We start from the raw sequence: 21,388 nt of genomic DNA, 5'->3' as shown, positions 1-21,388 counted from the left end.
AACAAATAAATGCATAGGCTTATATTTTAATTGTAACAGTGCTACTGTAGCTAAATACCACTACCAGCCTATCTCACTTATCGCTATTCCTTGTAAATTACTCGAAGAGCATCTTGGTGTCTCCTGTTCATTTAAAAAGCTGGAAGGATCGAAGTATCATAGATCAGGTCTGTAAACTTCGTCTGCTGCAGCCCGATTTGTAAGTGCTGTCACATTTCCTTTTTTCTGGTCTGTAATTCGTTCGTAATGTATTAATTTTCTTAATAACAGTATCTGTAGTTGCTGATGGCTCTATTTCTTTGTACTTTGTGAGGAGCACCTCATATGCAGCGTATCTTTTCATTTTATCGTGATATTCTTTACTTTTAATATTCCATAAACATGGGTGTCTTTCGTAGCACCTAATAAAGTCCTCCAACACTTCCCGGTCTGACATCAGAACGAAGAAGGAAACGACACAAAATCCAAATAAACGAGCCCTCTCCACAGTCTGTGTCCGAATGACAGATGTGTGCTTGTTCAAGCCTCCCTACTCTAGGCACGCACGAGTAAGCATGGACACGCTTGGAGGCTTGTACAAGCACGCATAATCGAAATTCGGTCAAGTGTCAAGCTGCTTGTGCAAGCCGGATGCTTGCGTTAATTTACCCTACACACCGTCAAGCAAGCTTGCACAAGCACGCTTGCGCAAGCATGATTGTCAAGCATGCAGTAGCGTGTGTGCGGGGGGCCTTTAGTTATCCTTTATCGAATTAGGACGTGTGCTTTTTTCTCGCAGGTAACAATCTGCAGTGCGACTGCCGGCTGTCCTGGATGTACACGCTGCGTAACCAGACGGAGAGCAAGCAGGTGCGGAACTCCCTGGAGGAGCTGACGTGCGTGCTGCAGGAGGACGTCAAGGGGCCCGCCGAGGGCGGCGACGACGACGACGACGTCGACGACGAAGACGACGGCGGCGAGGAGGGCGAGGGCGGCCGCGGACGGATGGCCAACGATGTGGGCAGGTCCGTCACGAGTCTTCCTCAGCCTTCCATCGCTTTCATCCCGCGCTTTCCCCTCCATCTGACAACCATCATATGTGACCTTCACCATCTCATCATAGATATACAACGTGTTTCGGTAAGAGCTGAGAAAATTTGACAGGACGTAGAGGACGCTCCACTGAACAATTTGGGGTGGGGAACGTAGGCTCGGAGAAGAAAGGTTAAGGACATAATGGGAATAAAATTACATTATTGTGTACCTGTTTATTTATAAGTACATCAGTTAACTGCAAATACCATCATTGGCGCAATAAACGTACCATTTGTACTGTATATTACAAAATGTACTGAAACTGACGGCCATCAACCTCAATGCAAGCAAGACAACGGAGAAGAAGATTCAGGCACACCCTGAGGAATGTCCCTGGTGTGTTTCGAATCACATTACAGACAGCTACAATTCTGGCAACTAGTTCCATCTCCGTATCCACTGGGATCTCATATACAAAGTGCTTAAGATACCCCCATAGGAAATAATCAAGGGGATTCAGGTCAGGAGACCTCGCAGGCCATGGAGCAGGACCTACCCTTCCAATCCAGCGACGAGGAAATGCTGTCCCGCCACTGCTTCATCGTATTGTACTGTACGTCTCTGAATAGCACTGAGTAATGAATAGGTCTATCATTGATTCACAGCACGTTCTGTCGTGGGAAAATGTAAATACGATACAACAGGGCCACTTTTGGACAAGTAAAGTAAACAAAACCTGCATCATGAATTCCTGGTAATCAGGCTCGTACTCCTTGCTTTCTTGCAGGGAATATGTACATCTAAATAAGCAGCACAGTACATATAAACTTGTACCCATTTTAGTTGTAAATAAGCTGGAAAAAAGTAATGCTAGACAAAGCGGTGCACAGGTTTACTTCCGTATATCCTTAAGCTAGCTTCTATGACCCCAGGTTCCTTACCTCAAATTGTTCAGTGCAGCATTCCCCGTGTCCTGTTACAGTTTTTCACGCTCTTACGGAAAGAACCTGTATAAATAAGCTACAAATGTAGTAGCGTACGATATAATTATATCTGTAATTCTAATGTACTGGCAGTTTATGCTCTATATTGAGATATATTGCAAATGCTTATGGATGTTAAACTTCCTGGCACATTAAAACTGTCTGTCAGATCTAGACTCGAACTCGGGACCTTTGCCTTTTCCACGCTGTGGCTAAGCTATGTCTCCGCAATATGCTTTTTTCCAGGAGATTTCTGCAAGGTTTGCAGAAGAGCTTCTGTGAAGATTTGAAGGTAGGAGACGAGCTATCGGCGAATTTAAAGCTGTGAGGACGGGTGGGTGTTTTGAAGCACCATCCGTGTTCTGCTAACTTGGCGCCTTCAGATTATCACGTCTTCGCCTCCCTGAGAGCACACATGAGTGGAATTAAATTTTCAACCGACAATCTGTTGCAGAAACAGCTCCGAAGTTGAGGGAATGAGTTGGAGTGAGAGTTCTTTGAGGAGGGCATAAAGAAGTTTCTGCCACGGCTCACCATATGCACTGAAAGGGATTGCGATTATATGGAAAAATAGTCGACAAGTGTGTTAACAATATCCTGTAATATTTTTCAAATAAACGTTTACTAAAAATATTAAGTCTACTAACATACTTTGTTAACATGCCTCGTGCAGAATAGAAAAATATCTATCGGTCTAAGGGGAAACATCCATAAGTCCAAAATGAAATTTTCACTCTGCAGCGGAGTATTCGCTGGTGCGGAACTTCCTGCTGGCACAAGCTGTGTGCCCCACCGAGACTCGAATGAGGGAACTTTCCCTTCTGCGGGCAAGTGTCCTACCATCTGAGCTGCCCAAGCACAACTCACGCCCCGTCTTCACAGCTTTAATTCCGCCAGTACCTCGTCTCCTACCTTCCAAACCTCCCAGAAGCTCTCCTGCGAAACTTGCAGAACTAGCACTGCTGGAGGCATGACTTAGCCACAGCCTGGGAAAGGCAACAGTCCCGAGTTCGAGTCTCGATGTCTGTAACAAGACACGAAGAATGCTCCACTGAACAATTTGAGAGAGGGAACCTGGGGTCGTAGAAGCTAGATTAAGAAATTACGGAAGTAAACATGTTAACCGCTTTGTCTAGTTTTCCGGCTTATTTACAACTAAAATGCGTACAAGTTTATATGTACTGTGCTGTTTATTTACATGCACATTATTCCCTGCAAGGAAGCAAGAAGGACGATTCATTGTTTACTTTGCTTGTCCAAGAGCGCCTTGGTTGTTAAGGATGTGTGAGGCCGGATGTTGGCGAGCAACATGCACACTTCTCTCGCCAAAATTCCCATCCTTTTGTTTTGAAAGCACCCTTAGAGTTTGGTTAGGACTTTACAATATAGCTATGCATTGATGGTCTGCCCCACAGTGACTGCATTTGCCAAGGCATACAGCGCCTGGTCAACACCTTATGGTGTGGTGTATTATTGGATACAATGATCATTCACAGCTGGTGCGTTACCAGGGAACTGTGAGCAGTGCGACTTACGTCAATCAAATGATCATGTGGCATTGTTGGCTGGGAGATCCCATCCGGGTAAGTTCGGCCACCGGGTTCAGGTGGCGCCACACTGGGTGACTTCCAGGTCGGTCATGCTGAGGTGATGAGGACGACAGAACACCAAGTCTACGAGCGGAGAAAATCTCGAACCCGGCTGGGAATCTAACCCGGGCCCATGACATGGTAGGCCAACAGGTTACCACTCAGCTGAGCAGGCAGACTACTTACGCGAATGACATTCCACGAGATACAGCCATACCCCTTCTGTACAACACCCAATACAATGCACGGCCTTGTATTACTTTGCGAACACGTGCCTTCTTGGTGCGGTAGCCGGCCGCTGTGACCAAGTGGATCTAGGCGCTTCAGTCCAGAACCGCGCTGCTGCTACGGTCGCAGGTTCGAATCCTGCCTCGTGCATGGATGTGTCTAATGTCCTTAGGTTGGTTAGGTTTAAGTAGTTCTAAGTCCAGGAGACTGATGACCTCAGATGTTAAGTCCCATAGTGCTCAGAGCCATTTGAACGATTTGAACTTAGTGCTGTGGGATGTCAGCCTTTTGCCCTGACACGGCAGATCAGACTTTTCGACAATCAAAAATGTGTGGGATATGGTGAAACTACTGACGGCCTTGGGAGAGCCAGTCCTGACAAAACTCTACCATCTGCTGAGCAAGATGTATGAGACAGGCGAAATACCCTCAGACTTCAAGAAGAATATAATAATTCCAATCCCAAAGAAAGCAGGTGTTGACAGATGTGAAAATTACCGAACTATCAGTTTAATAAGTCACAGCTGCAAAATACTAACACGAATTCTTTACAGACGAAGGGGAAAACTGGTAGAAGCCGACATCGGGGATGATCATTTTGGATTCCGTAGAAATATTGGAACACGTGAGGCAATACTGACCTTACGACTTATCTTAGAAGAAAGATTAAGGAAAGGAAACCTGCGTTTCTAGCATTTGTAGACTTAGAGAAAGCTTTTGACAATGTTGACTGGAACACTCTCTTTCAAATTCTAAAGGTGGCAGGGGTAAAATACAGGGAGCGAAAGGCTATTTACAATTTGTACAGAAACCACATGGCAGTTATAAGAGCCGAGGGGCATGAAAGGGAAGCACTGGTTCGGAAGGGAGTGAGACAGGGTTATAGCCTATCCCCGATGTTATTCAATCTGTACATTGAGCAAGCAGTAAAGGAAACTAAAGAAAAATTCGGAGTAGGTATTAAAATCCATGGAGAAGAAATAAAAACTTTGAGGTTCGCCGATGACATTGTAATTCTGTTAGAGACAGCAAAGGACTTGGAAGAGCAGTTGAACGGAATGGACAGTGTCTTGAAAGGAGGATATAAGACGAACATCAACAAAAGCAACACAAGGATAATGGAATGTAGTCGAATTAAGTCGCGTGATGCTGAGGGAATTAGATTATGAAATGAGACACTTAAAGTAGTAAAGGAGTTTTGCTATTTGGGGAGCAAAATAACTGATGATGGTCGAAGTAGAGAAGATATAAAATGTAGACTGGCAATGGCAAGGAAAGCGTTTCTGAAGAAGAGAAATTTGTTAACATCGAGTATAGAGTTAAGTGTCTGGAAGTCGTTTCTGACAGTATTTGTATGGAGTGTAGCCATGTATGGAAGTGAAACATGGACGAGAAATAGTTTGGACATGAGGAGAATAGAAGCTTTCGAAATGTGGTGCTACAGAAGAATGCTGAAGATTAGATGGGTAAATCACATAACTAATGAGGAGGTATTGAATAGAATTGGGGAGGAGTTTGTGGCACAACCTGACGAGAAGAAGAGACCGGTTGGTAGGACATATACTGAGGCATCAAGGGATCACAAATTTAGCATTGGAGGGCAGCGTGGAGTGTAAAAATCGTAGGGGGAGACCAAGAGATGAATACACTAAGCAGATTCAGAAGGATGTAGGTTGCAGTAGGCACTGGGAGATGAAGAAGCTTGCACAGGATAGGGTAGCATGGAGAGCTGCATCAAACCACGCTCAGGACTGAAGACCACAACAACAACAAGGTAAAACGACAGATTCAGAACTGTTACCCAATGCCAACCACCACAGGTGAGACCGCCCGGGCGGGCGGCTAGCAGCGCGGTCTAACTCGCTGCCTCCCGAGCGGGTAGGCGTGCCGGTCCCCGGCACGAATCCGCCAGGCGGATTCGTGCCGAGGTACTGTGAGCGGGCCAGCCTGTGGATGATTGTTAAGGCGGTTTTCCATCTACCACGGTGAAAGCGAGCTGGTTCTGCGTATTCTGCCTCAGTTATACAGCGTCGGCGATTGCTGCGCAAGCACCATTACCATAAACATGTACACCATCATTATTCTACCACACAAACATTTGGGCTACACTAGTCTGGTATCGCACAATAACCCTGCGTTCGGTGTGGGGCGGCGGCGGGGTGGGTGGACTGCTGTGGTCTGTTGTGGGGTTGTGAACCATTGAGGGCTACAGCGGGACGAAGCCTCTCCGTTGTTTCGAGGTCCCCGGATTAATACATACATACACCCTATAACATACATACCACAGAGGAAGTTAAGAACCAAGTGAAAGCACCATGCACAGGACGCAATTCACACCTTATACGCATCGATGCCACCACGCACAGAACAAGTTATCAAGGCGCATGGCGGAGCCTATGCCTACTAGGCAACAGGACACATGCTGAACAGACCGTTTTAATGTACATGTCCTGTAGTCGTTCAAGGTGTTCTGTTTTCACTGAACATGAGTGTACTTTGTAAAATAGTCGGGTTTCTGACCGCATCACTTCGTAACTTCTCACGAAACTTGAGGATACACCCTCATTGCTATAGTTGAGTAGTACGCAATGGCTGCTGCCGTGCTCGGGCCGGGATCCTGTATTCCCCGGCTGTTACCACTTCCTTCATTCCGCCCTGTCACTGTCTGTGCCTCCAAATGGCTCTGAGCACTATGGGACTTGACATCTGAGGTCATTAGTCCCCTAGAACTTAGAACTACTTAAACCTAACTAACCTAAGGACATCACACACATCCATGCCCGAGGCAGGATTCGAACCTGCGACCGTATCAGTCGCGCGGTTCCAGACTGAAGCGCCTAGAACCGGTCGGCCACAGCGGACGGCTACAGCACCAAGAAGGCACGTGTTCGCACAGCAACAAAAGGCAGGGCATTGTCTTGGGTCTTGTACAGAAGGGGTTGGACTTGGTGTTGTGTCGTCCTCATCACCTCATCATGACCGGTGTGGAAGTCGCCCAGTGTGGCGTCACCTGAAATGAGACTTGCAACCCGGTGGCCGAACTTCCCCGGATAGGACCTCCCAGCCAACAATGCCACATAATCATTTGATTCACGTAAGTCGCACTGCTCACAGTTCCTTGGAAACGGAGCAGATGTGAAGTATCATTGTACCCAATAGTACCCCACACCATAAGGCGTTGTTGAGCTGGCGCTGTATTCCTTGGCAAATACAGTCGCTATGATGTTGGTCCCCCTGTCTACGGTGAACCAAAATGCGGTCATCATTTTAAAACAAACAGAACCTGTATTCGAAAACATTGTCTGATGCCATTGCTGTCCCCACTGATGTCCTTCCATACACCATTGCCGACTGGCGTGTTTCTGCAGGTTCGTCGAAGGTAGGCAGAGGAGTGGACGACGCGCATTAACTCTTGCTGTAATAAACGGCGATGAGATGTCACACCTGGTCGTGTACGATGTGTTCCACTGTTGAGCCAGAGCTCAGGAGGACGTAGATCTGTCCTTCAATGCCGTTGAGATGAGGTGTCGATTTTCTCGGCAAGTGGTATGCGAACCATTCTGCACACATCCGTTGCAGTGCCGAAACATCTCGTCCCACATGAGCGGCAATTTCCCGCATGGATGCATCACATACTCTCATGCAAATAACACGCCTTCAGCCTCACTGGTTTGACGGTGAATTTCGCCCATATGTCTGTGAGGCATCCTGCACGCTGATGCATTACGTTAGGTTTATACCGACAACGAGAACCACAGGCACGTTTTTACCAATAGGCGGTGTTGCGCCGACATGGTTTAAATGGCGATCATTTCTACAGAAGATACTAATGTATATGTCCTGTGAATATGTATGTCCCATTTCTAGTCGTTCTAGATGCTGTGTTTTTTCCGAACATGAGTGCATAAATACACCGCTAAAACATCAGATCGCATAATGACGATGATGACTCACGGTTGCTTCACTAAAGCTGCTCACACGCAACAGTACAATCAAATTCATTCATTTATTTTATTCTCTACAGATGCCTCTAGTACCATGCAGTTTACTCACTGATGTCTAGACTCATGACTGATCATCCTGCCCCTTCTTTTTATCAGTCGTTTGTATATACTCTTCTCCTTGCCGATTCTGCGGAGAACTTCCTCATTCCTAACTTTGTCACTTTTTATCACTTTCAACCTTGTTATGTAGCAACACATCTCAAAAGCTTCAGTTCTCTTCTGTCCTGGTTTCCCCACTACCTACGACTCTCTAGCATACAATGCTGTGCTCCAAACAAACATTTTGAGAAATTTCTTCCTCAAATTATGGTCTATAAATGGTATTATCAAACTTCTCCTGGCCAGGAATGCCCTCTTTGCCTGTGCTGCATTGATTTTTATGTTCTCTTTGTTTCGTAGCTCATGTGTTATTTTGTGTCAAGGTATCTGAATTCCTTAAGTTCGTCTACCAATCTTGGTGTCAAGTTTCTCCTTCCTCTCATTTTTGTTACATCTCATTACCTTCTTCTATTTCTGTTTTACTATCAAACCACATTCTTTATTCATTGCACTGTTCATTCCATAAAATGCTTCCACTGAAAACATCACTTCCGTGACGATAGCAACGTCAACAGCGAATCATATCGTTGATAGTCCTCGACCGTGAATTTTACTCTTTGTCTTGAAACTTTCATTTCATTCCCATCATACCTTCTTCAATGTATAGATTGAACGGTAGTGGCACGAGATCAAAGCCCTATGTTGCCTCGTTTTAATTTGAGCACTTCGTTGTTCGTCTTACTGTCGTATGGTTTCATCTTTTTTCTTATAGATATTACCTTTTTCCCTACTTCTCTCATACCTTACACCTATAGTTCTCCGAATTTCGACCACCTTCGATTATTTTAAACCGCCGAACGCTTTTTTTAGGTCGACAAATGCTATGGCAGTGTTTTGATTTTCTGCAGAATTGGTTCTGTCATCAGCCATATCAGAACCGCCACTCTGTTGCATATACCTTTCCTAAATCCAAACTGAAATTCTTCTAACATGTCCTCAGTTTCTTTTCTCAATCTCCTGAGTATTACTCTTGTCAACAGCTTAGATGAAGTAACTCTTAAAATTGGTGGCCAATAGTTGTTGCACTTATCTGACTTAGATATATTGATATTGTATTGAAGCTATTTTTCCGGGAGTCTGATGGTATGTCACCATACCATAGTTTCTACAAAGCAGTTTCAATAACTGGTTTGACTGCCTTTGCCCCAGAATCATTTTAGAAATTCAGAAATGTTATCTAATCCTACCGTTTTATTTGATTCAAGTCTTGTAGTTGTCTTTTAAATTCTGACTCAAATACTGGATCCCTTATGTCATCCACATCGACTCCCATATCTTCTCAATCACGTCATAGACAGACCCTTTCCTTCGCAGAGGCTTCCCAGGTATTCTTCGAGCCTAAATCTTCTCTTCTCTGCTTTTAACAGTGGAATTTCCATTCCAGTCTTAATAATTTCCTCCATTCCTATATAATTTCATCGAAAGCTTCTTTGACTTACCTGTACTGTATACTGCGTCAGTTTTTCTGACGATCATTTCTGTCGTGAAAACAACTACTTTTGTCTGACTATAGCTGTGGGTTCGTTGATCACTCGCTGCGGTGGCACATGGGAACTGTAGTCCATCAAATATTAGATCGCTTTATTGCATTACAAAGTTCAAAGTAGCATACAAAGATCACATATAACAAACAAGAACGCACCAGACAGCTTATAATTGGTTTCGGCACCATCGGTCACCCTGACACACTGACTCATGACCTATCACATATTGAAAGGGAAACCTGAGAAACAATATGTGCTTACAGGCTCTGAAGCGCAAAAGAAACTGGTATAGGCATGCGTATTCAAATACAGAGATATGTAAACAGGCAGAATACGGAGATGCCGTCGGCGACGCCTATATAAGACGACAAGCGTGTGGCGCAGTTGTTAGAGCGGTTACTGCTGCTACAATGGCAGGTTATCAAGTGTTAAGTGAGTTTGAACGTGGTGTTAGACGGTGACACAGCATCTCTGAGGTTACGATTAAGTAGGGATTTTCCTGTACGACCATTTAACGAGTGTACCGTCAATATCAGGAATCCAGTAAAACATCAAATCTCCAACATCACTGTGGACGGAAAAAGATCCTGCAAGATCGGGACCAACGACAACTGAAGATAATCGTTGAGCGTGACAGAAGTGTAACCCTTCTGCAGACTGCTGCAGATTTCAGTGCTGGGCTATCAACAAGTGTCAACGTGTGAACCATTCAACAGAACATCTTCGACATGGGCGTTGGGAACCGAAGCCGACTCTTATACTCTTGATGACTGCACTACACAAAGCATTATCACTTGCCTGGGCCCGTCGACACCGACATTGGACTGTTGATGATTGGAAACATGTTACCTGATCGGTTTCAAATTGTATCGAGCGGCTGGACGTGTACGGGTATGGAGACGACCTCATGAATCCATGAACCCTGCATGTCAGCAGGAGACAGTTCAAGCTGGTGGAGGCTGGTAATGGTGTGGAACGTGTGCAGCTGGGGTATTATGGGACCGCTGATGCGTCTACTTACGACTCTGACAGGTGACGCGTACGTAAGCATCCTGGTGACCACTTCTAACTATCCATGTCGATTGTGCATTCGGACGGATTTAGGTCATTCCAGCACGACAATGCGACACCGCACAAGTCCAGAATTGCTACAGAGTTGCTCAAGGAACTCTCTTCTGAGTTTAAACACTTCCGGTGGCCGCCAAACTCCCAAGAAATGAACATTTTTAAGGATATGTTCGATGCCTTGTTGCTCAGAAGAGATTTATTGACAGTCCTGCAGAATTCATGGTGTCAGTTCCCTCCAGCATCACTTCAGACATTAGTCGAGTCCATGCCACGTCGGGTTGCGGCACTTCCTCGCGGGAACAGGTGTACCAGATTCTTTGGTTCTTCACTGTATTTAATTAAATTTGCCTCACTTCCTTGGAACAGGAATACTGGCCAATTTCAGCTGCTATCGTCTAACACTTATTAACAACCTGCTCTCTTGAGGTACATCAGAAACTTGAACAACTCGTAGGTCCTAGTATGGGATGTTCCGTGCTTCAGATGAGGTCACGAACTAGGGCAGATCGCTTCCACACTCGGCTCTATATTTACCTCTGGTGCGAGGGCGTTGCTTCCTGAGAGGGGATGTGTGGTGTTTGGGAGCGCCTCGCCTTAGCAGCGAGATCTCGGTAATGTCTGTGGTATCGATATGGGTTACTGACTTCGGTGAGGTAGCGTGATCTGAGGACGATACCACAATTTCTTTTTTGACTTCTTCGCATCTTTCGCCTTGGCTGCCCTGCGATACCTATTCATCTCACTCCTAAGCGATTTGTGTAGCCGCATAGAAGATAAATAACCGATGGTTTTATGCGCAGGTTCGGCAGCGTTCAAGGCCAGCAGCAGCACCTGCGCCACGGCGCTGAACACCGGCGACATCCGCAGCCTCTGCCGGCCCAGGAGCTCCCGCTGGACTACGTGGCGGAGGACGTGGCGGCCGACATGGAGGACGGCGTGGCCAACAACCACAGCGCCCCGGTGCTCCGCCACCTGCTGCAGATACCCGTGGAGCGCCTGCCCTGTCCGGAGGCCGTGTCCAGGCACCACGGCGGGGACCACGTCGCGGGGGCCGAGCTGTCGGCCGACATGTCGCAGCGGCAGCGCCTGCCCGGGGGCGAGCTGGCGCCGGGGGCGGAGGACGCCGCGGACGGGCCCTCTGCCGGGGGGCGGCCGACCGCGGGGGCGGCAGCGGCCCTCCTCTTCCCCGCCCTGGTGCTCGCCGCTTCGCTGCCCGTCGCGTGATCTGCAGCAACCCCCCACCCGCTCCACTGAGTCCGCCGCGCTCCGCACGGAACCCTCGAGTGACACGGACTGGCGGCAAACGGACAGTCCCGCGACAGGACAGTCAGAGGTTTCCCCGGGGGCACGTCTCGTATTTCTACTTGCACTCGCCAGGTGCTACGATGAATCGATACAAAAATCTCTCTATACTGTATTTCTTAGACGCAGCCTTCTCCTGTTCGAGATCGCCGTTTGCTCGGAAGCGACTGAAGCATTTCTTCAATTGAACGCTCCTCTCCTCTTCTCTGTATAGACGTTTTAAAACCCATAAATGTGGCCGATAACTGTGCCACAAATAGAATAATATAATACATACAATTTGATCGACTCCATCATTACAAACGCAACCTGTATACAACAATGTATATTAAAATACAGTATTGGTGACAAGATACAGGCATCACTGAAGCATTCAGTACGTGTCGTTATGGAAATTACGCTACACACGATGATGTTTGGTCTACGATGGACATGATGCAGACATTTATCAATAATTTCTGAGCAGCAAGTGAAATATTTCTGAAGCTCTCCACTTATTTTTCTTGTAAAAATATGTTTTTCTTTGTTTTGACTAGATATAGTTTAAAAAAATTTAAAAAAAACTGGGTAACATACTAGACTTAATCTGGTCAAGTACACACAAGCACAGCGCTTGTTTTCAAGATCGCATAATGAAATACAATACTGCCATCCATGATATTTGCAGGCCAGAAGCTCAATATTTGTCCAATAAGGGTATTAAGTCCTGCATCACGATGTTTCGTCTATAGTCGACTGTGTGGTGTTCCAAACTCACAGTAAATATTTAGAAGGAAGTGTTACATTTGGTTGACAGCAGTGTCAAGGGCAGAGCTCTGTAACAGACAGCACTTGATTAACCACACTTGTACAGCACAATACAATGAAATACAATACTGCTATCAATACTGTTAGCAGGAGACAATTATCTCTGGTGCATGAAATGCTTGTCCCATAATAGAATTAAATTACACGCCGAGATTTTTTCTCTGCAGTCGATATCAGAGAAATCTGTCGATAAACAGTACACTATCGAAAGCATGTGTAATATTTCTTAAATTACTCCTTCCTCTAAAAAAAAGGTATTTCATTTCACTGCCGCTAGAAATGGTCAGCAGTAATGGAAAGAACTAAATAGTATACTAGACAAAATTTGACCAACATGTATGAACATTGCATGGAACACCATACTTTCGATATACCCATTACAATGATAAAATTCCAACAGATCTTAAGATCCAATATTTACTCAATACAGTGACTCAGTGACACCCTAAATGTCTTGTCTGCAGCCAACAGGACCCAAGTATTTGTAGACAAACATTAAACATTACCGTGTAAATCAGCAGAAATGCAGAACATGAGCCTGATATTTGATATTATTTGTAATTTAACCATAATCTCTACCAGACTGAAATATTAAATGATTAAAAACCTTTTTTAGCTAGCATTTTCCAATCGAAATAATTTTTGGTGTTAATGTAATAACGATTCGAAATTTAAAAGGAACTTAATCAGTTTTAAATTTTAATGTGAATACTTTTTACAAGTGTTTATCATTGATTTGCATACCATACCAGACGATTTTGATGCATGCCTGTAATCAAATATTATCATATGACAACAATAATGAAGCAGCTGATAACGGTCGTGTGGTGAAAAGAGATGGCACTGTATAATAAATCGAAATAACTGAAGCTGGTTCAGTCTGTTGACCTGAACATGAGGAAGCAAATCAATTAAACTGCAGTGATCATACCACTGTATTTATGAACACTGAATACAAAATGTTTATCACTTACAATTTCAGTGATTTCTAGAAAACTGTCTTCTTATGTTATTTTGGATCACAAAGTTCTCAATCTCTTTTTTTATTACTTATGAGGCAGAACACAACAAAATGGCCTTCATCGAAATGAAACTATTGTCTGTACCTTTCGTTTGTCTGAGTGACCTTTACACACTACAATTCCTCTCCACTTCCTTATATGAACGGGATTCGCAGCTACACCACTTTCTCTCAGCAAGTATGCTATCCATCCATAGAGCTAGAAGCTTGCTTTCAGTTGAAACCTACCTTTCTTCCAAGAAGAAAGACCACAGAACAAACGAATTCACCGAAAATTCTACTCATTGAGTCAAACTCGTGGAAAAGAGACATGCGAGTTTAATGTCATGTCGGAAATAAGATCATTTGATACCCGAGAAGTTACTGTCCCTCTCCTGCAGCATGACATATTAAAACTAGTTTAGTCTCTACCATTCCTGTTCTCCACTGAACACTGAAATTTTACTCTAGTGAGATTCTGTGAATAGAACAACAAGATTATTCCTTTTTCTCTATCATCAGCACATTCATGATACTAGCAACAAATTACAAAGACAGTAGAATATGTTAATGAAAGTAAAGATTTTTGAAATTCTATCCATGAAAAGAATCTACATCACTAATTTGTATCGTACCAAGTCCACTGTTCCTAAAGACTTTCCTTGTTCCAAAATATCAGTGCGAGTTGTTCGATAATTTAGATAATATCAGAAGACTAAACTACATCTACGCTCTCTAAAAAAGATCAGCTGCGAAGATCTTTACATTAACATAATAGCTTTGAAATTCACAGAGTAAAAGTTTATACTGACTTTAACGTTTGAAAAAACAAAGGCAACTGCCGTCGTTTAAAATTCGTCATTTTTCTTCTGTACCATATTTTTCAAACTGCTTTGATTATGTGCTGTAGAAAAGCACTGCAGTTTCAAAACGCATCCAGCCCTGCATAACCCATTAGAAGATATAAAATCATAAGGACTTTGTTGGAGACTGCAGTAAGTTCTTGGAGAATAATATAACATCTGATAAAATTTGATAACATCAAATTAAACAAGAAATGACTACATATTTCTTGCCAATCACATACATTTACTAGAAAATTTCTTGGAAGTAGCCTGGAATATGAGAATGTTTAAATATAATACGCGTATTATGCTTGTCATCTATGATGTTACTCGATAAACTAAATGGCTTAGTTTCATTACATGATTTCATATAATTTCTTCTTTTCATCTAGGCACATTAATGAATCATCTTAATGAGTTACATAATTTGTATTATTGTTGTTTTTTTAAAAAAAACATCAATAAACCAGCATATTCAGAGCCATGAGAACTTTCCTGTAAATTATGGGATTTCCTGAAGAAGACGCTAAAAGTTGACATAGTTACATATATTGTAATTAGCTTGTTTTCATTAAATTTAGAAAATTTATAGCTCCTGTATTAATTTAAATTAAGAACAGTGGTTCCATTTTAAACGCTTCAACTGTCATTTACAGAAAAGGCCTCAGAAGGACTTTGGAACTTAAACACTTACTCAAGCATAGAAAGGTTAAAAGAAAGCAGTGAAATTACATTAGTAGTTTGGGCTGCATTCATAGAGCTTTTACAAACATTGATGACACTACATTCAACACCAAAAACATAGGTACTGACGCTTTGAATATTAGTCAGTACAGCAAACAAAAATGTCATGACTATATAGCGTAACCAGAATGGAAGACACAATTTTCACTTGTGACTATCACAGTACGTTATGTTACTGGAGTTTTTGAAATTCTTCCATATCTTTTGCTTTTGTAGTACAATGAGAAATAAACTTTGTAGTATGGTCATTGTTGTAACTATTGAAAATGACGCTTTTGTGGTACCAGATGTACAGTATTCCAAGGATTAAAAACTTTGGTTGTTTCCACAATTATCTACACACGTGAGTCACATATATTACTAAAGGTAAAAAGAAGCATTCAAGTATTCAAGAGAGAATCTAGAAGGAAGAATGAGAACATGGGAAAGGAGATGGTGTTAATTTTGTGACACTACTTTTGTGGACCATCTTCTTTTGGTTAGTTACCAAGTTATGATGCCAAAGTCATTGTGAAACAAAATGTAAATAGTTGCTGAAGCGTTGGAGCACAGCATGGCTCTGCAATACTTGTAAAAATGAGTGGGGAAAGATAATGTTTGTGACTGTTATCTCTTTAAGAAACATTAGGTGTATATTATTCATAAGCTTGAAGACTTATTTTAAAATTAATGTTATGTAATATAGAGCTCGGATATTATTTTGAAATGTATCTGAGTGCGTGGTGTGCTTTGAAATTAAAGAGTGTTAAAAGACTGTAACAATCACACAATCTTTAAGAATTCTCTAAGTGTAAGTTATCAATGTAATTAATAATAGATCTTATTGTAAAGCAAGATAGTGACATCGCAGTTAACTTCAAATGTTTTTAAAGCCCCTGATTTAATTGTTGTTGATAAATTAAAGTATCAAACCTCCTTTCAGATCGAATATATTTCATCCATGATCACATGAGATGAATCATGTCAGAGAAGTTAAAAAGAAAAACATGTTAATTTTTCATCTGTAATGTGCTTTATGTATTAGCATGGATGAATGGTTTTCATGGGAATTCATTTCCAGTTGCTTTTGAAGTTAAGTTCGATGTACATTCACAACACTACTATTTTCAGACGGCTTTATCTAACAAAAGCAACACAATCACAGTCTGTTTTTTAACATATTCGGCTTTGTAACAGTTTTTCACTGTACCAGAATTACTGCTTCTCTCTTATATTGCAGATGTCAAAAGTGTTATGTAAAAAGATGTTAATAAATTCTTTGTAAGTCGATTTTTATTTAATAAAATTTTCAATGTCCAGAAAGTTCTGTTATGGATTTTAATTTTCCTCACTATAATCGTACAGTCTTTCTATGATAATCGCTCATACAAGAGCAGGGGAATGACATTTTTGTCAGTGTTCTTTGTGACAGTGCAATGTGGTAATATGAAGACATATAATGGTTATTACCACCACCCTCCAATGAATTTACAGTGAAAAAGTTGTTTTCTTCAAAAAGCGAAATAAAAGAAAAGGACAATAGAATTCAAATATAGCAAGTTTCGCTAAACTGTGCTACTTGAGTATACAAACATGTTTAAAGAGAAAATATGTCATACTGACATGCCACACGGAAAGCATGTGTGAATTTGCACATTCTTCCCTGATGATTCAGGTCTTAGTTGGAAATTACTCCGAATTATCTGAGTTTGCTTGTTTGCTGTGTATGACATCTTGAAGAACAGTAAGGCAACAGTTGTATCATCAAATTTTTTTCCATAAAAACTAAGGTGCAATCTACAAAACACTACTGATGTGCTCACACATTACAAACAGGGATCACATAGCCCCAGAGGGTAGACCCAGTGCCAGGTGTATCCAAGGATATCTCGATGGGAACTGAAATGATTTCGCCTCCAGTGTTTGGATGAGTGGCAGATGAGGTGTTATTCAAAGGAGTGGCAAGAATTGAACAGTTTACAAATGGAGCAATTTTGAACAATGAAACCGCTGTGATAGGTACAGGGAACGTTAATTGAGGATGGAGGAATTCACTGATAAGTGTACAATGTAACGTGTCAAAAATGGTTCAAATGGCTCTGAGCACTATGGGACTTAACAGCTATGGTCATCAGTCCCCTAGAACTTAGAACTACTTAAACCTAACTAACCTAAGGACAGCACACAACACCCAGCCATCACGAGGCAGAGAAAATCCCTGACCCCGCCGGGAATCGAACCCGGGAACCCGGGCGTGGGAAGCGAGAACGCTACCGCACGACCACGAGATGCGGGCTGTAACGTGTCACGGGAAAATTTCCTGTTTTACATAAAATTTTAAAAAAATGTCGCAAACAGTCGAGAAATGAAAGTTAAAAGTTAAAATAAGCAACATACATATTCATTTAATTACAGGATGTATATCTAGCCACATCAGTTGCACTAAATTTTTGTGAAATTGACCATTCTTTCGACTGCACTAGGGCAAATAACGTACAGTTTCTGGATCTCAGCCAATAAAAATTTTTAAAATTTCATATTCATTTAATTGTGTACTGAAAGACTGTTTCTTCCTTTCACCATTTAATAAATAGACTGTTGTGCATTAAATTGTTGGAGATGCAATTAACACTTACTTAACTAATAAAGCTTCGCTGGGAGAACACACTTAAGTAAGCATAAATGTTTTTCCTTAAGGACACTAGAAGAGTGGAACATAGCCAAATTTTTGCTGCATTCCGTTTTACCGAAAAGAAGACTTAGTGCCCAATAATTAAAATAATCTCTGAGACGGCGCCTGCGTCCTGCACACCCTGTGTGCATGTCAGCGCCAGTGTCCTGCTGCTGCTAGACCAGGGATGCAGCCGGAGCGAGGAGGTGGCGCGATGGGCATTTGCGGTTACCGCAGGTCCCGGCAATGCTGCGCTCGAGGCTAGGGTACCAGCCGCAGCGAGGAGGTGGCGCGATGGTCTGCACTAGCGGCAAATGCCCATCGAGCCACCTCCTCGCAACGGCTGCCGCCCTGGCCGTGGTAGCTGTAGGAATAGGCTACAGAGTCGGTGCAACACACTGAAAAGGGTTAAAAAAAAGGAACTCAGTGAATTACCAAAGACTGAGTTGAAACTTTGATATTATTGGCGTATCTGACATACACTTACAAGGACAGTAAATCTCGTTACAGCTTACAGCGCAAAAATAAAAGAAGGAAAGAAAGAAACCCCGTGTCCGAGTACGTACACGTTCGTCACATAACGTAGAATTGTTCATTTGTGTGGCCATAGTGTCCCTAGCTTTATAATTCATGAGAGTATTTTTTCATTCGTCGTTGCAACTACAAAAATGCGTGATTTTTTCACCAAAGGCGTTTCGCTTTAGTGAGGTAAAGCATCATCAGTGGTCTGTAATTACGTTTATTTATTTTGATTTGCTTTTTAGATCGAAAAACAGTTCGTTAAGAATAGGTTGGTTTGTACATAACGGTGGTTTTTCGGCTGGTTTCTCGCTTACATCGGGAAATGCCGTGTGCTACCACATCGTTGTTTTCCTGTGTTGTTGTGGTCTCCAGTCCAGAACTGGCTTGATGCAGCTCTCTGTGCTAATCTATCCTGTGCAAGCTTGTTCATCTCCCAGTACTTTCTCCAACCTACATCCTTCTGAATCTGTTTAGTGTATTCATCTCTTGGTCTCCCTCTACGATTTCTACCCTCCACGCTGCCCTCCAATACTAAATTGGTGATCCCTTGATGCCTCAAAATACGCCCTACCAACCGATCCCTTCTTCTAGTCAAGTGTTGCCACAAGTTTCTCTTCTCTCCAATTCTATTCAATAGCTCCTCATTGCTTATGTGGTCTACTCATTTAATCTTCAGCTTTCTTATACTTTTTAGATGCTCTGCAGCACTATGCATTTCTCACAACACACTGCTGACTGCATATCCTAACATTATGCCGATTCACTTTACCACAGATAAGGAAGGTGGCTTCCTCACTGAATACAACTTTACCCAGAAAACCATTTGAATAGTCAGTATTTTGCTAAGCATTTGTAAATAAAACTCAGCTCCATTCATTTTCTTTGTTACTTTCTCAAAAAGCTTGTAACAGTTCCAATTTGTAAGTTGGTTGGTTTAAAGGGGTGCTGGGGGGGGGGGGGGGGGACCAAACTGCTTGTTCCTATTAAAACAATTCCACAAGGAAAGAATAAAACAAACGAGACCTACAACAAAAAATCGAAGGGAAGATAAAGTACAAGAACGACAGAAGGGCAACATACACTACAATGGACAAATAGGACAAGAAAATCACAGAGAGACGCAAGAAACTGGTAGAAGGCATTATACAAGAAAGTAGATGACCGTGGCGGCCTGATCACGAGAATAATGAAGATAAGCCAGCTACTCTGTAGCACATTAAAACCTCCAGCCTAAAAGCACTACGCTACAGAACACAGAGGGACAGAGGGCATGCCCTGAAACTTCGATAGGATGATAAAACCCACCCTCACTTACAAATGGTAAAACTAAATCAGCCGATGAGGCATTGTCAGCTAAAAGTAACGGTAACGAGTCCGGTAACCGATGATTTTGTCGCAGGGCAGTCGAAATAGGACATCACAACAAAATACGAGCCACTGTCAACCGGACGCCGCACCGACACTGAGGTGGGTCTTCATGGTGCAAGAGACAGCCGTAGGTCAGCCAAGTGCGGCCAATGAGGAACCGGCAGAGAACCACACAGTTCACTCCCAAATTCGTACAAATTAAGATCAAAAAACATGACTGGGTTAGCAGTTCCATTAAAACGAAGAGCGAAGGACTATGGATGAAGCTTGAAATAAGGTTATACTCCAAATACGATGCCCTTAATAAGTTTCTCTACCTTAACCACCTAAGACTCAGAAAGATACTAAACGAGTGCCAATTATACAATTTAGCTGTTGCAGGACGATTTGATTCACGGATACAGTTATATGTCTCCTTCTGTGAATAGCGATTTTACGACTATGAGGAGTGGATCCTGAAGATGGCATCAATGTAATGCCGAAACTGGTAGCACATAGAGGTTCATGTTGTTGTTGTTGTGGTCTTCAGTCCTGAGACTGGTTTTGATGCAGCTCTCCATGCTACTCTATACTGTGCAAGCTTCTTCATCTCCCAGTACTTACTGCTACCTACATCCTTCTAAATCTGCGTAGTGTATTCATCTATTGGTCTCCCTCTACGATTTTTACCCTCCACGCTGCCCTCCAATGCTAAATTTGTGATCCCTTGATGCCTCAGAACATGTTCTACCAACCGGTCCCTTCTTCTTGTCAAGTTGTGCCACAAACTCCTCTTCTCCCCAATGCTATTCAATACCTCATTAGTTATGTGATCTACCCATCTAATCTTCAGCATTCTTCTGTAGCATCACATTTCGAAAGCTTCTATTCTCCTCATGTCCAAACTATTTCTCGTCCATGTTTCAATTCCATACATGGCTACACTGCATACAAATACTTTCAGAAACGACTTCCTGACACTTAAATCTGTACTCGATGTTAACAAATTTCTCTTCTTCAGAAACGCTTTCCTTGCCATTGCCAGTCTACGTTTTATATCCTCTCTACTTCGACCATCATCAGTTATTTTGCTCCCCAAATAGAAAAACTCCTTTACCACTTTAAGTGTCTCATTTCCTAATTTAATTCCATCAGCATCACCCGACGTAATTCGACTACATTCCATTATCGTCATTTTGCTTTTGTTGATGTTCATCTTATATCCTTCTTTCAAGACACTATCCATTCCGTTCAACTGCTCTTCCAAGGCCTTTGCTGTCTGTGACAGAATTACAATGTCATCGGCGAACTTCAAAGTTTTTATTTCTTCTCCATGGATTTTAATACCTACTCCGAATTTTTCTTTTCTTTCCTTCACTGGAAGCTTGAAATAAGAAGGTTATACTCCAAATACGATGACCTTAATAAGTTGCTGTACCTTAACCACCTAAGACTCAGCAAGGTACTAAACTAGTACCAATTAGACAATTTAGCTGTTGCAGGACGATTTGATTCACGGATCCAGTTATATAGCGATTTTACGACTATGACGAGTGGGGCCTGAAGATGGCATAAATGAAATGCCGAAACTGGTAGCACATAAAGGTTCATAAAATAAAATAAATTTCCACAATACATACGGCTCTTGGTAAATTATTGCATCAAGAACCACACAGTTCCGGCGAGAGGCACGCATGGCTGA

General features: G+C 42.6%; 1 protein-coding gene across 2 annotated transcripts in view; it reads left to right on the top strand.

Moving 5' to 3' along the window:
* LOC126210221 (connectin-like) overlaps window positions 1-16,444 on the top strand; it is an 802,365-nt gene extending 785,921 nt beyond the window's left edge. For both annotated transcript variants that reach the window (XM_049939403.1, XM_049939402.1), the window contains 2 exons: window positions 779-1,004; window positions 11,270-16,444. In XM_049939403.1, coding sequence (XP_049795360.1) covers window positions 779-1,004; window positions 11,270-11,693 — 650 coding nt within the window. In that variant the 3' untranslated portion in view covers window positions 11,694-16,444. The remainder of the gene's footprint in view (window positions 1-778; window positions 1,005-11,269) is intronic.
* The last annotated feature ends 4,944 nt before the right edge of the window (window positions 16,445-21,388 follow it).

Source organism: Schistocerca nitens, chromosome 10, assembly GCF_023898315.1.
Source record: "Schistocerca nitens isolate TAMUIC-IGC-003100 chromosome 10, iqSchNite1.1, whole genome shotgun sequence".
NCBI classification, from domain to species: Eukaryota; Metazoa; Arthropoda; class Insecta; order Orthoptera; family Acrididae; genus Schistocerca; species Schistocerca nitens.
The sequence above is the reverse complement of the archived record's forward strand: the minus strand, read 5'-3'. Positions and strand labels throughout refer to the sequence as shown.